Below are 14,448 nucleotides of genomic sequence, written 5' to 3'. Positions count from 1 at the left end.
ATTTACAGACAGCCATTGGCCTGGTATCAGAGAAATTGCACGAATTTGGCTTGTCCATTGTCTGTAATTCTAAATGGTGTTAATTGTTAAATTTTGCTGGAGTAGAGCATCTCTCAGCATATACTTTTTTTCTGTATTTTTCAGCTTTATAACTTTTTTATTTAGTCACTTGTTGGAAATACATGATAATGATGTGACAAGAGTTTCAAGACTTCAGTATCTTCAGTGAGTGGTGAAATATCCAATGCATTTCCTTAACTGATTAAATTTAAGGATCAAGAAAGAAACCGAAATGATGGAAGAGGAGGGTGAACCCCAGTTGGTGGATTAGTAATATCAGGTAAAGGAAGAAAAATGAAGAGAGGCAAAGCAAGATTAGATTAGTGAGAGAAACTGAGGGGAGCAGTAAGAGAAAAAGAATTTAAAAATCACTAATAACAATCTACAATTCAAATCTTCCCTTTCTGGGCCAGTGAGGTTAATTGACATTGAATGAGCAATTATCATATTATTAAAAAGATACTTTATCAGTTAATTACACCCTAACATTGAGCCTAATTTAGTGAGCAATTAATGCGCACATTTTTAAATGGTCAAAGGGACAGCAAAAGGCCATTGATCCTTCTGTATGTTCTGACGTTCTACAACCCTGATTATCTCTTAATCCCCTGAATTTGTTGGTTTACCTGCCCAGTACTCAGCAGCATTATTTGTTAATGCAGTTTTCATCCAAATCCTGGTATAGCTATGTCATATTATGACTACCATGATTCTTGAGGAGATTTAAAAAAAGATAAGTCTTTCTGTATTGAGTGTGATTTGGTAAAATAGAAAAATAAATACGTATCTAGTATATTATGTATACTAGATGGAACAGTCCATCTTCCGCAGCTACACTGGCACCACCCCTCACCTTTTCCTCCGCTACATCAATGACTGTATCGGCGCTGCCTCGTGCTCCCACGAGGAGGTTGAACAGTTCATCCACTTTACCAACACCTTCCACCCTGACCCTCTGCCCTTGAGCCCCACCCCTCCAATCGCCACCAGGACAGAACCACACTGGTCCCCACCAACCTCCATATACATCGTATCATCCGTCGTCATTTCTGCCACCTCCAAACAGACCTCACCACCAGGGATATATTTCCCTCCTCTCCCCTATTAGCGTTCCGAAAAGACCACTCCCTCCGTGACTCCCTCGTCAGGTCCACACTCCCCACCAACCTAACCTCCACTCCCGGCACCTTCCCCTGCAACCGCAAAAAATGCAAAACTTGCGCCCACACCTCCCCCCTTACTTCCCTCCAAGGCCCCAAGGGATCCTTCCATATCTGCCACAAATTCACCTGCGCCTCCTCACACATCATTTACTGCACCCAATGTGGCCTCCTCTATATTGGGGAGACAGGCCGCCTACTTGCGGAACGTTTCAGAGAACACGTCTGGGGCACCCGGACCAACCAACCCAACCACTCCGTGGCTCAACACTTCAACTCCCCCTCCCACTCCACCAAGGACATGCAGGTCCTTGGACTCCTCCATCGCCAGACCATAGCAACACGACGGCTGGAGGAAGAGTGCCTCATCTTCCGCCTAGGAACCCTCCAACCACAAGGAATGAACTCAGATTTCTCCAGTTTCCTCATTTCCCCTCCCCCCACCTTGTCTCAGTCCCAACCCTCGAACTCAGCACCACCTTCGTAACCTGCAATCTTCTTCCTGATCTCTCCGCCCCCCACCCCCCCATCCCCACTCCAGCCTATCGCCCTCACCTTGACCTCCTTCCACCTATCGCATTTCCAACGCCTCTCCCCCAAGTCCCTCCTCCCTGCCTTTTATCTTAGCCTGCTTGGCACACTTTCCTCATCCAAGAAGAGGGGCTCATGCCCGTTCCTGTTCCTTGGATGCTGCCTGACCTGCTGCGCTTTTCCAGCAACACATTTTCAGCTCTTATTTCCAGCATCTGTAGTCCTCACTTTCTCCTATATTATGTATATGCTCTGAAATGTTTCTTGGAGCTAATTGGACGTTGCTAAACTTGTACCTATTAAGGAGCAATCAGAAGATGGTCCCTCGAGCCAACAACGGGAGATTTGTATTTACCATGGGCCAATCACTTAACTACAAAGGAACCATCACTCTCACTACAGGTAATTTGAAAAGTAACAGAGATCATTAAAAATACAGATGATGATATCAACTGCAAAAGATTCAAGGATAGAAATTGAGGGATTTTGCTGGTAAAAAGCTTGGTTCTGGAATTGATCTCGAATATCATAACATCTTAAGGCCGTAAGATGTATGAGCAGAAGCAGGCCATTTGCCCCATTGCCGGTGCCAGTCACTGAGATCATGGCTGATCTGATCATTTTCAACTCCACTTTTTTGTTTTTCCCCATAATTCTTGATTCCACAACTGCTTAAAAATTCTGTCTGTTTCAACCTTAAATTTACATCAGTCCAGCCTCTACAGTCCTCTGCAGTGAAGAATTCCACACACTGATGACGTTCTGAGAAAAGAAATTCCTCCTCCCTCTCTCAATTGGGTGAACCTTTCTCTGAGCGTATGCTGTCTGGTTTTAGACTCTGCCATAAGAAGAAAAAGCAACCTTCAAGCCGTCTAATAATCTTCTATTTTCTAATAATATCCATTTACTTTCTCTGTTACTTGTTGAACTTGAATGAAACATTTTGTGGTTCGTGTTTAAGGGCGTTTAAATCCCCATGTTTCAGCTTTCTACAGTTTTTCCTCATTTAAATAGTATTCAGTTCTCTTATTCTTCCTGCCGAAGAGCACAATGCCACATGTTTCCACTCTTTATTCCATCTGATAAGCTGTGCCCACTCATTTAACCTTATCTATATCCATCTGCAGATTCTTTGTGCAATCTCACTGCTTGCTTTCCCACCTATGTTTGAACCATCTGCATATTTGATGATAATGCATTCATTTCCCTCATTCAGATCACTTGTAAGTAATTGTTGCCTCAGCACTGACTGCTGTAGCACACTATTAGATACAGGTTACAGCATGAAAATGTCCATCTTATCGCAACTCTGTGCTTTCTATTGGTTAGCCAGTCCTTGATCTATGCTAATGTATCACAAACTCCAGAGACTCTTATTAAGTTGCCTTAAGTATGATACTTCATCAAGATACCTTCTGGAAATCCAAGCATATTGTATCCACTACTTCTCCTTTATCTATTCTGCTTGTTAGTTTCTCCAAGAGCTATAATAAATTTAGTAGGCATAATTTCCCTTTTGTGAAGTCTTGCTGACTGTGTTTGAATTCATCATGTATTTTTAAGTGCTCAGTTAGTACGTCCTTATGATAGACTAGCAGTTTCCAATGGCAGATGTTAAACTTACTGGCTTACAGTTACCATTTTACTTCTCTCCCTCTCTTGTTGAGTTAGGGTGTTACATTGGCAGTTTTCTAATCCTCTGGGAGTTTTTCCAAATGTAACAATTCTTAGAAGGTTACTGCTATACATTCAGTCTGTGGCTTCTTTTAAAATCATTAAATGCAACCAATCGCATCCAGGAGTCTTATAAAAAGCATTCAGCCCCATTAGATCCCTGGTACTTGTGTTAATGTATGATTTTTAAAAATCAGTCATAAGTTGAAATGCACATTGTGTGCTATATTTCGACATTATTCAGTTTACAATGCAAAACTATGGTGAATTTCACTGGTGCAGTCTTAGCGTTTTGAATTATTCTCTGTAAATTAAAGTTTTCAGTTGCCATTTATGAAGATGAAACATATTGCACAACTTTAAATACTTACCAAGTGATCTTGTTTGATGTTGGCAGGTAGTCTAAGATGAAGGATAGTGTTTTCAAAAGATCACATGACATCGCTGACAAAGCTGGACTTTATTCCCATTCCAACTTGCCCCAAATGAGAGTGTGGTGATGGTGTGCGGCTCGAACTGTTCAACCTCTGTTGTGAAGCTGCTCTCTCCATGCTGTTAGGAAATGAGCTTCAGGATTTGGAACCAGCAGTATTGAAGGAATGGTAATTAATGTCAGTAAACAAGATGATTTGTGAAGGTGGTGATGTTTTCATACATTACTGACTTTGCTTTTTGATATAATTCAGATTAATTTAACAATGCCAACAATTTGAGTCCATTAACTTCACAAATAATTCGTAATTTCTATTATGGTGATAGCTTATTTTGGTTTTGGCCAACAATCATTCCAAATCATTATGATTCCATATACTGTTTTGCTCTCATTTTCTTTCCCAAATACTGTAAATTCTTTTTAAGATTTGGAGATGCCAGTGTTTGACTGAGGTGTACAAAGCTAAAAATCACACAACACTAGGTTATAGTCGAACAAGTTTAATTGGAAGCACACTAGCTTTCGGAGCGATGCTCTTTCATCACTACCACCTGATGAAGGAGCGTCACTCCGAAAGCTAGTGTGCTTCCAATTAAACCTGTTGGACTATAACCTAGTGTTGTGTGATTTTAAAATTCTTTTTAAGAGCATTTTCCCTCATCCAATTACCTTTTCTTTCATGATAACCTAGGTAATGTGTTCGCAGAGTATTTAACTTTCAGGACATGAGAGCAATCTGAACTGAAAACTATTATTTGCTTTCTCCTCCAAGCCTCACTGTTAGAAAACTTGGATTGCAAATTGCTAAGTCAGTCCATGTCACTGAGAGAACTTCAATATTTTGCTGTGTACTGAACCAATTACAGATTAGTCTTACTTTTTGAGGCAGGTGGCTGACGAGTTGACTGAACAGTCTGTTGCGTGCATTTACGTAAGTATAGCAAGTGAGGAATTAAGCTCCAGGGTTCTGAACCAGCAATATTGAAGGAATGGTGATAACTGTCAATAAACAAGATTATTTGTGAAGGTGGTGATGTTTTCTGAGATTACTGACTTGGCTTTTTGATGTAATATATATATCTGATGTAAGTCTGTGGAAAATGTTTAGCGAGATACTAAATACCTCTCAAAGTATGTTCCTAAGGGAAGAGAAACATAAAAAGATGAAAAATCATTCATGGCGTAATGAGGAAGTCAGGGATAGCATTGAGGCAAAAAGTAGGGCGCATCCTATTGCAAATAATAGTGCACTCTGGAGGCTTGCTTTGGAGGTTATTGGCTATAAGGGAAGATTGGACAAACTTGGTTTGTTTTCACTTCAGTATCAGAGGATCAGGAGCATGCTGATTGAAGTTTACAAAATTAAGGGGCATGGACAGAATGGATAGTTGGAATCTATTTCCCAAGGTAGAAATGTCAATTAATAGAGGGCATACACTTAAGGTAAAAGTTGGTAAGTTAAAGGGAGATGTGAGAGGCAAGTGTTTTACACCATGGTAAGTGCCTGGAATGTGCTGCCAGAGGAGATGGTGGAGACAGATACAGTAGCAACCTTTTAAGAGGCAACTTGACAGATATATGAATAGGCAGGGAATAGAGGGATATGGGCCACGTTAAGGTGAAAGGTTTTTAGTCTAGAAAAGCATCATGTGTCAGCACAGTCTTGGTGGACCAAAAGGCCTGGTCCCAGTCATTGCTCTTTGTTCTATGAGAGGCATACAGAGAGAGTAGTTTGTGAGAATCCCTTCCCATGGTAGGCATGTCTAAGACGAGAGGGCATAATTTAAGGTCAGGGGCAAGTGAGATGGAGAAGATCTGGGGAAAATGTTTTTCATCTAGAGGGTGGTAGATGCATGGAATGTGCTGCCTGAAAGGGTGTAGGGGTAAATACTCTTGCAACATTTAAGAGCCATCTGGATATGTACTTAAAATGCCAGGCAATAGTAGGCTGTACATCCAATGCAGGTAAATAGTGTTTGTCTAGTTTGATGTTTGTTGGTTAGCATAGACATCATGGGCTGAAGGGCCTGTTTCTATGCAAGAGTGACTATGAAAATCTGAGAGCTTGAGCAACGATTCTACCTGGGAGAAAGTGAGGACTGCAGATGCTAGAGACCAGAGTTGAAAAGTGTGGTGCTGGAAAAGCGCAGCAGGCCAGGCAGCATCTGAGGAGCAGGAGCATAAGCCCTTCAGCAATGAAACTGGTGTGCCAAGTGGACTAAGATAAAAGGTAAGGGAGAGGGAATTTGGGGGAGGGGCGCTGGGAATATGATAGGTGGAAGGAGGTGAGGGTGAGGGTGATAGGCGGGAGAGGGGGTGGGGGCGGAGAGGTCGGGAAGAAGGTGCTGAATCCGGGGGTTGGGACTGAGATAAGGTGGGGGAAGGGGAAATGAGGAAGCTGGAGAAATCTACATTCATCCTGTGTGGTTGGAGGGTTCCTCGGTAGAAGATGAGGCGCTCTTCCTCCAGGCGTCGTGTGGCTAGGGTCTGGCGATGGAGAAGGCTGAACACTTTAACTCCCCCTCCCACTCCGTCAAGGACATGCAGGTCCTTGGTCTCCTCCATCGCCAGACCCTGGCCACACGGCGCCTGGAGGAAGAGCGCCTCATCTACCGCCTAGGAACCCTCCAACTACACGGGATGAATGTAGATTTCCCCAGCTTTCTCATTTCCCCTCCCCTCACCTTATCTCCGTCAATTCTCCTGCTCCTCGGATGCTGCCTGGCCTGCTGCGCTTTTCCAGCACCACACTTTTCAACAACGATTCTACCTACTGTATTTGGTTATATTGGTTGAAGGTGGCGCTCAGTCAGTGTGTTTCATTCATGAGTGGGCATAACTGGCTGGGGCAGCATTTATTGCCCACTCTAATTGCCTCGAGGCCAATTAAGAGTCAAACACACTGCTGTCGGTCTGGAGTCAATTAAATGTCAGAATAGTGCTCACCTGAAGGCAGGTCTTTGGCTCATTGTGCCTTGATATTTCAACTAGAGCTATTTATCCTGGTAGTGTTTGTCAGTAGTAATTTGTCATTGTCCAAAACTCTCAAGGGTCGGGTGAAGAGGCAAGTCACAAGCCTACCCCATCAATAACAAGAATTGAGCCAGTGCAGTTGTGTCTGAAGGACCTTTTTCTATGCTGAATAGGTGTGAAACCTGTGTGGATTGGGAGAACTTTAAAAGTCAGCAAAGGGTTGCAAAAAACAGAATCTAAAGAGCTAAGGTTAACTATGAAAGGAACATAGCAGAAAACATAAGCACTGATATGGAAAGCTTCTATACGTATGTAAAAAAAGAGAATTGTGAAAGTAAATGTTGGCACTATGGAGGATGAAAATAGTGAGGTAATAATGGGAAACTCAGAATTGGCAGAGGGACTAAATGAATATTCCTCCTTCCAGTCCAAAAAGCAGCCCTCTATCATCACCTCTGTCTCTTACCGTCCAGTTAATTTTATATCCAATTGGCTAGCTCCCCCTAGATTCCATATGATCTAACCAATCTACCATGTGGAAACTTGTCGAATGCCTTGCTGAAGTCCATATAAACAACATGTGCTCTGCCTTCACCTATCTTCTTTCGCATCTTTCTTCCTCAAGATGCTTCCTTTTGTGGGATAGTCTCGAACAAGAGTGCATAGATATAGAGTGAGAAGAGGTAGATTCAAAAGTGGGAAGAGGAGATATTTCTCTGAGGGTTGTGAATCTGTGGAACTCACTCAACAGATTCAAGAATGAAATAGATATATTTATGATGAAAAATAGGATAGAGGGCTATGAGGAACAGGCAGGTAAATGGAGTTGAGAGCCCAAAAGGTAGCCATGATCATGTTCAACGGTGGAGCGGGCTCACAGGGCTGAATTGCTCATAATTCCTATGTTCCTATTGTCCGGCTGTGTTTTGTAGTGTATTGTAGCATGCTTTTCCAACCACAGCACAACACCTAGCCCCCACTCCTGGTGAATTGAGGTTAACAGTGAGATTCCAGAAAATGTGGATCCTTTTTCATATCTTGGAAGCCTCCAGCCATGGAGAAGTGCTGCCAGCTGTGCCTTTGCATGATTCTCGAAATCCAATGATGTGAAAGGCAGCCAACAGCAGCATCATTTCCCAAAGCAACTCATGTAGCATCAAAGCTCTAATCACACAAAGTGAGCTCTGCTGGGCAGGCCAAGTAATTCTTGTGCCTGACACCAGACTCCAGAAGCAAATGCTCTACGTAGGAACTCAGATAGAACAGGAGACTCTCTAGAAAACCACCAGAAATACTAGCAATGTCCTCAAAACATCCCTGAAGAGGTAAATCATTCCAGCCAATATATGGATTCCCTGGCTAGTGACCACCCACAATGGAGGAAGTTCATTCAGAAAGGTACCAAATTCATCAAGAAATTTGATTGGGAACACATTTAAATAGAGGTTTTAGGAGCAGGCAAACCTCTACGTAGCACATCTATTCAAGCTGCCACATGACACATTGCTCCCGTCTGATATAATGTTGCAGATTGGCATTGGACTTACAAGTGGGTTCAACCCCAGAATCCATTGAACCGGAGTGGAAGAAAATCATCCATGACCCCAAGGAATTCTATTGCCACTATGCAATCAAATGACTATTTCTCAAGAATTAGGTCTTAGAGTAAATGTCGTTTTGGTGCATCAATACTTAATGCACCAAAGTATTGTGCATTACTCACAGCTAACTTCCTTCCTCCCTCAGTCACCTTGAGGACGACCTTCTTCTAATAATATATCTGTATTTCTATTGTATTTTGTTCTGGGTAGTTCCACTCTCATAAAGCAAAACTTGCTGCATTGTTCACCTGTCATTTTTGAGCAGTTTGATCATTCATTCCTACTTAGCCAACATACTACATTGTTGTCCAGATCTTTAAATAGCCAATATTGAAAAAGTTTCCAATGTTTAGCCACATGGCCAATTTCAATCAGGGGTCTTTAAATTAAAATCTCAGCAAATTTGGCAGTATCTGTGGAACAAGACTCAAAGTAAATATTTTGAGTCCAAAATGACTCCTCTTCAAGAGCCTTTTAATTGTTTACTTGAGCTGTAGAAGTTCAGAACAATAATACGCTACAATATTGGCCATGGTAAGATGTGGTGAACTGAATTTGCAATGCCTTGTAACTCAATGCTAATTCTGCTGCAAGTCCTACAACTAACATCTGGAAAGGTATCACACTGGCAGGGCTTCATGAAAGAACAATTGTATCTGACTAATTTATTCGAGATTTCACAAATGTCTCAACCAGAGTGGATAGAGGGGAACCAGTGGATATATTGTATTTGGGCTTCCAGAAGGTACAAGGTACACCACAACCATTTAAAACGCAAGCTAAGAACCCACAGTATTGGCTTGGACAGAGAATTAGGTAAAAACAATGACTGCAGATGCTGGAAACCAGATTTTGGATTAGTGGTGCTGGAAGAGCACAGCAGTTCAGGCAGCATCTGAGGAGCAGCAAAATCGACGTTTCGGTCAAATGCCCTTCATCATGGGCTTGAAACAACAAGGAAGGTTAAAGGGTTCTTTTTCATGGTGGCAACCCATGACAAGCAGAGTTCCACAGTAATTAGTTTTGGGACTGCAACTGTTTACAACATATGTTAATAGCTTGGAGGAAGGAAGAATGTACTGTTGCCAAATTTGCAGATAACTCAAACATTGGTGGAAATGCAAGTTGTGAGGGAGATACAGCCGGTTTACAGAACAATATTAATAGGTTAAGTAAGTAGGCAAAAAGTTGGCAAATGGAATATCATGTCGAAAAATGTGAAGTTTTTCATTTTGGAAGGAAGAGCAAAAGAACAGAATATTACTTAAAAGGGAAAAAAAAAAAGCAGAAAGCTGCAACACCAAAGGGACTTAGGGTAAATCTTGAGTGTATAAGTAGTCGGGAGCACTGGTGTTGAGGATTATGGCGGAAGAGGTGTCGCCTATTCTTACAGATTGCGGCCTATGTGTCAGGAAGTCAAGAATTTAGTTAGAGAGGTAGGAACCAAGACGTAGATCTTGGAGTTTCGAAATGAGTTTGCTTGAAATTGTGGTGTTGAAGGCGGAACTCTAGTCAATAAGTACAAGCCTGACATAGGTTTTCTTGTTATCCAGATGTTTCAGGGATGAGTGTTGGGCCTGGGAGATAGCGTCTGATGTGGAACTGTTGTGCCAGTAGGCGAATTGCGATGGATCAAGGCAATTTGATAGGCTGGAATTGATGTGAGCCACTGGGCAGTAGTCATTGAGGCATGCTGCACGAATTTTCTTTGGCAATGGGATGATGGTGGTCCTCTTGAAGCAAGAAGGGACTTCAAATTGTAGTAAGGAAAGATTCAAGATGTCTGCAAGTACTCCCACTGGCTGGTCTGCACAGGGACTGATTGCAAGGCAGGGGACTTCATCGCACCAGTAACTTTCCGTGGGTTCACTCTCAAGAAAGCCCATCTAATGTCTGCGGTGGTGACTTTGGAGTCAGATGCATCTGAGGCTGTTGAGATAGGTGACATTGTTTCACTGACCTTCTGTTCAAAGCAAGCATATAATGAATCGAGCTCTGGTATGGATATACTGTTGCCGGCGATTCTGTTCGACTTCGCTTTGTAGCCTGTTATGCCATGTAAGCCTTGTCACAAATGACGGATGTCAGTGTGGTTAGTCTGGTTCTCAAGCTTAGTTTGATATTGCCTCTGGTCTTACAAAGATTGTGTCTGGTTGCCAGATTTGTACGCCTCAGATCTGGATTTCAATAGAGAATGGATCTCCCGGTCATCCATGGTTTCTGGTTGGGGAACGTTCAGGTTAACTTCTTTGGCACAGAGTCTTCTACACACTAATGAAGTATGTAACGGCAGTGGCCTACGTGCATAGGTTGGTCATCGAGTTCTTGAACACTGACTCTAAACAGTACTGTAGAAGCCCTTCCATTGCCTCCGACCATCCTCTGCACTACTTTCTGTACTGAGTCCTTATGCTTCGACCCAGGAGGAGGAGGAGGAGGAGCACAGCATTGTGTTCTGATTTTCCAGAATGTAGATGGGGGATGGAGCGGAAGGCGTCTTTGTTAGTATTGCAATGATTAAGGATGTTTGGGCCTTGTTGGGACAGGAGACATGTTGGTGATAGTTTGCTGCCACGTTCTTGAGGTTGGCCTGGTTGAAGTCATCGGCAATGATGAACAAGAACTCTATTCTGTCTCGAGAAAGTTTGTTTGTAGTGTTGTATACTTCATCAAGTGCATTCTTCATTTTGCATGGGGTGGTATTCCACAGTGTAAATGTCAGTGTCCTCACACTTAAGTAGCAGTTAGTTTGACAGGGACATTGTGAATATCTTGGCATGCAGGCCTTTTAAGTTCAGAAACCTACTGCACTCTGTGTTAGGAGCTGGATAAAATAATCATTCTGAGTAATTAAAAACAGACTTTCCTTGAAAAGTAAATTTCTGTTCATGTGGATGGCAATATTTTGGGGCTCAATTACCTGGAATTCAATTAACCGAATTTGGCATGATGCGAGCAAGATCATAAAGTCCCGATGTGTGACTAACTGTTATCCAGCATCGATTATCTGACATTCGATTAACTGAATGAAATACTTCCCACTCATGTCCTTCGGATAATCGAGGTTCCTGTGTAGTTATTTAGATTTGTTTCCGTTCGAATCATTACCACAATATGCAGTTTTAAAAGAGACTGATAAAGACCTTTAAGTCAATTCCTTTTCTTTTCTTTTTAAAGGATGTGCCTAACAAGCCACCCAGAGTCTGGGGACATCCTATAGATTGCATTATAAAGTTCTGTGTTTCTGTGTGAGTTATTGTCTCGCTATGTTTAAAATTGAATGCTGAGGATCAATGGTACTTTAAATCTGAACTACTCCAGAAAGACTATCAACAACAAGCCCACTATCAGTGAAGTTATTGCTTTTTGTCAAGTCTGGTATCCTTGGGTACCAGAGATCCATCAAGACATTATATCAAGACCTGTCTGGATGCTTGTGATTGAGGTGAATAGGATTTGGTATCTTTCCCAGAAATGAAGTGCAGCTCAATAGTTCAGAAGCAGCTGGGGTGTTTTGATCATGTTATGTGCTCATTACTAGAGCTGTTTTCCTTGAAAAACCTTATTTTGAAGAAATTGTTTGAAAGATAAACTCTAAACCTAATATTACATAACAATAATCCAATTAGTAGTCACAATACCCTGAGGTGTATTGGAAGCCAAGCCACCGAGGATTGTACTGCACCAGTAGAGACAACTTGCTTTTGCAGTTTGTTTATCTAATTAACTTTTAATGTATGGAATAAAATAAACAGGGTACTCATGGGGTAAAGCTTTATCCTGTGAATTTGAATGAGCAACTAAACAAATCTCAGGCCTCAGCTAATCTGATCTGAGGTGTTTCAGGTTGGTAGCTTTATTTCAGATGGCATGATATGATGCATTTGGGAACAGCAGAGTCTGGCTTGGGGTGATGCGGACATTATTGAAATATTCATCGTTCCTTCTGTGAGAAATTTGAATTTAATTGGCAATACTTGTAAACTCTCTTGCTAGGAATTCTGGAGTAAATTAGATTAGATTACTTAGTGTGGAAACAGGCCCTTCAGCCCAACAAGTCCACACCGACCCACCGAAGCGCAACGCACCCAGACCCATTCCCTTACATTTACCCCTTCACCTAACACTACGGGCAATTTAGCTAACCTGCACATCTATGGACTGTGGGAGGAAACCGGAGCACCCGGAGGAAACCCACGCAGAGAATGTGCAAACTCCACACAGAGAATGTGCAAACTCCACACAGAGAATGCGCAAACTCCACACAGTCGCCTGAGACGGGAATTGAACCCGGGTCTCTGGCGCTGTGAGGCAGCAGTGCTAACCACTGTGCCACCGTGCCACCCACAATTAGTTCACGAATGTTTCTCAGACTCTTCTCCTTGTTCCTCTCCTCTAATTCCTTTGGAGCTATTTAATTGTCTTCTGCATGCTCTTGGAAGTGGAAAGCAACCAGAAGCAAAAATCTTAATTGTGTTTCTCCTTGTTAATCTTTGGAGTTGAGGCCAGTTATAAGACCTTACCGTCAGCTTGGGTGAATTGAGATAATTCAACGAAGAACAGGAACCAAGCCACAACCTGCTGCTTGTCTCTGTTATTCAGCTACTCACTGGATTATTTGGGGATCTTGTGGCACATACTTTAGATCGAGACATGTTCTTACTCATCCGTGGTAAATACCTTAAAATCTTCTCTTGCTCAGTCATTGTCGAACCATCTCGTAATTCACAAAAAAAATTACTTGGGGGGTGCAGGCTCTAATTCTGTTTTGGAAGATTGATGCTCATTGGATTATTGACCAAGAAGTTTAAAAGGATAAGCAAAAATTCTTGACCGGGCACATATGTGGGAAAATTGTTCCACCGAGTAATTTTGGCTTAAAAGAACATAGGATGTGGACAGTGAAGAAGTTATGTAGAAGTTAGAAATTTGGCATCAGCTATAAATTTTCACTTCAGTTGGTAAAAGGTTTGATTACACAAAGCAGTTTTATCATGATCAGAAGAGCTTTAATTAGAGACAAAGCATCCTCTTTATTCATGAACTTGTATCTACTTAGATCTTTGGTTGTTGAAATAATGTGACATTTGCTCATTTTCTAATGATATCTGAATTCTTGAACTGTTATTACAGCCAAAGGACAAATAACAATGAGTGAAGATCCAAATGGCTATGCTAAAGAAATTGATGAAGAGTATGTAAAGAAAGAACAAGTTTTTCAGGTAAACTAAGAAATAAATTGATTCAATTTTGTGATCTATTTAGTTTTTCCTATGATATTTAGTGCATTTTGTTTTCTTATTAGCCTCTACACAGAAAAGGGTACCACTGAACTTGATTGTAATAAAATTGAAACATTTTCTCCACATTATAATCGTAAGCTGGTAGTCTTTAAAGAAATAATTCTTAGACTGTGGGTGTCATTCCTATCTGCATCTATGATTTGCCCATACTGAGCTCTCAGCCTTCTAGCTCACCATGTGAGAGCTGGAATGAAACCCCTGCTCTTTTTAAACAAAAACAAATTAAGAGGAAGGAACTTGATTTTGTGAAAATAAAACTCAGCGGTCTGGTATCATCTGTTGAAAGAGAAATGGAATTAACATTAAAGTCCAATATGAAAGTGTCATTTCAGAAGAGAAGTTCACTGGGATTTGAAACATGAACTCTGTTTCCTCTAGACAGTTACTGCAGATATGCTGCGTTTCTCCTGCATCTTGTTTTTTTTTGTTTCAGATCTCTCACTTTTGTTTTACTCATGTTTCAAGGTTGTACTCCAGCCTGCCAAATAGTCCCTGTTCAGTTACAATACTTGCATATAGAAAACTATGTAGGTGTGGAAAAACAACCTGCAACCATAACCTGTAGTCCAGAACAATCCACCAGTATGCGTTTGCAAAGACTGTACTGTGGAGACAGCTTATGGACTTGAAGAGTTGATAATGTGTGAGTCATGGTTCATATGTGAGGAGCAGCATGTGGTGGTTGTACTGGTGACGCAGTGCCCTAATGGTCA

At 41.7% G+C, this 14,448-nt stretch overlaps 1 protein-coding gene across 7 annotated transcripts in view; it reads left to right on the top strand.

Moving 5' to 3' along the window:
- LOC122550075 (zinc finger protein 438-like) overlaps positions 1 to 14,448 on the top strand; it is a 244,880-nt gene that overhangs the window by 129,648 nt on the left and 100,784 nt on the right. For 4 of the 7 annotated variants that reach the window (XM_043690585.1, XM_043690584.1, XM_043690588.1 and 1 more), the window contains exon 2: positions 13,566 to 13,654. In XM_043690585.1, the coding sequence (XP_043546520.1) occupies positions 13,566 to 13,654 (89 nt within the window). Of the gene's footprint in view, positions 1 to 3,822; positions 4,028 to 13,070; positions 13,105 to 13,565; positions 13,655 to 14,448 lie in introns of those variants that run through there. The other 3 variants (XM_043690587.1, XM_043690586.1, XM_043690592.1) reach the window with 3 other exon arrangements.

This window comes from Chiloscyllium plagiosum, chromosome 5 (genome assembly GCF_004010195.1).
Source record: "Chiloscyllium plagiosum isolate BGI_BamShark_2017 chromosome 5, ASM401019v2, whole genome shotgun sequence".
Taxonomy (NCBI): domain Eukaryota; kingdom Metazoa; phylum Chordata; class Chondrichthyes; order Orectolobiformes; family Hemiscylliidae; genus Chiloscyllium; species Chiloscyllium plagiosum.
The sequence above is the reverse complement of the archived record's forward strand: the minus strand, read 5'-3'. Positions and strand labels throughout refer to the sequence as shown.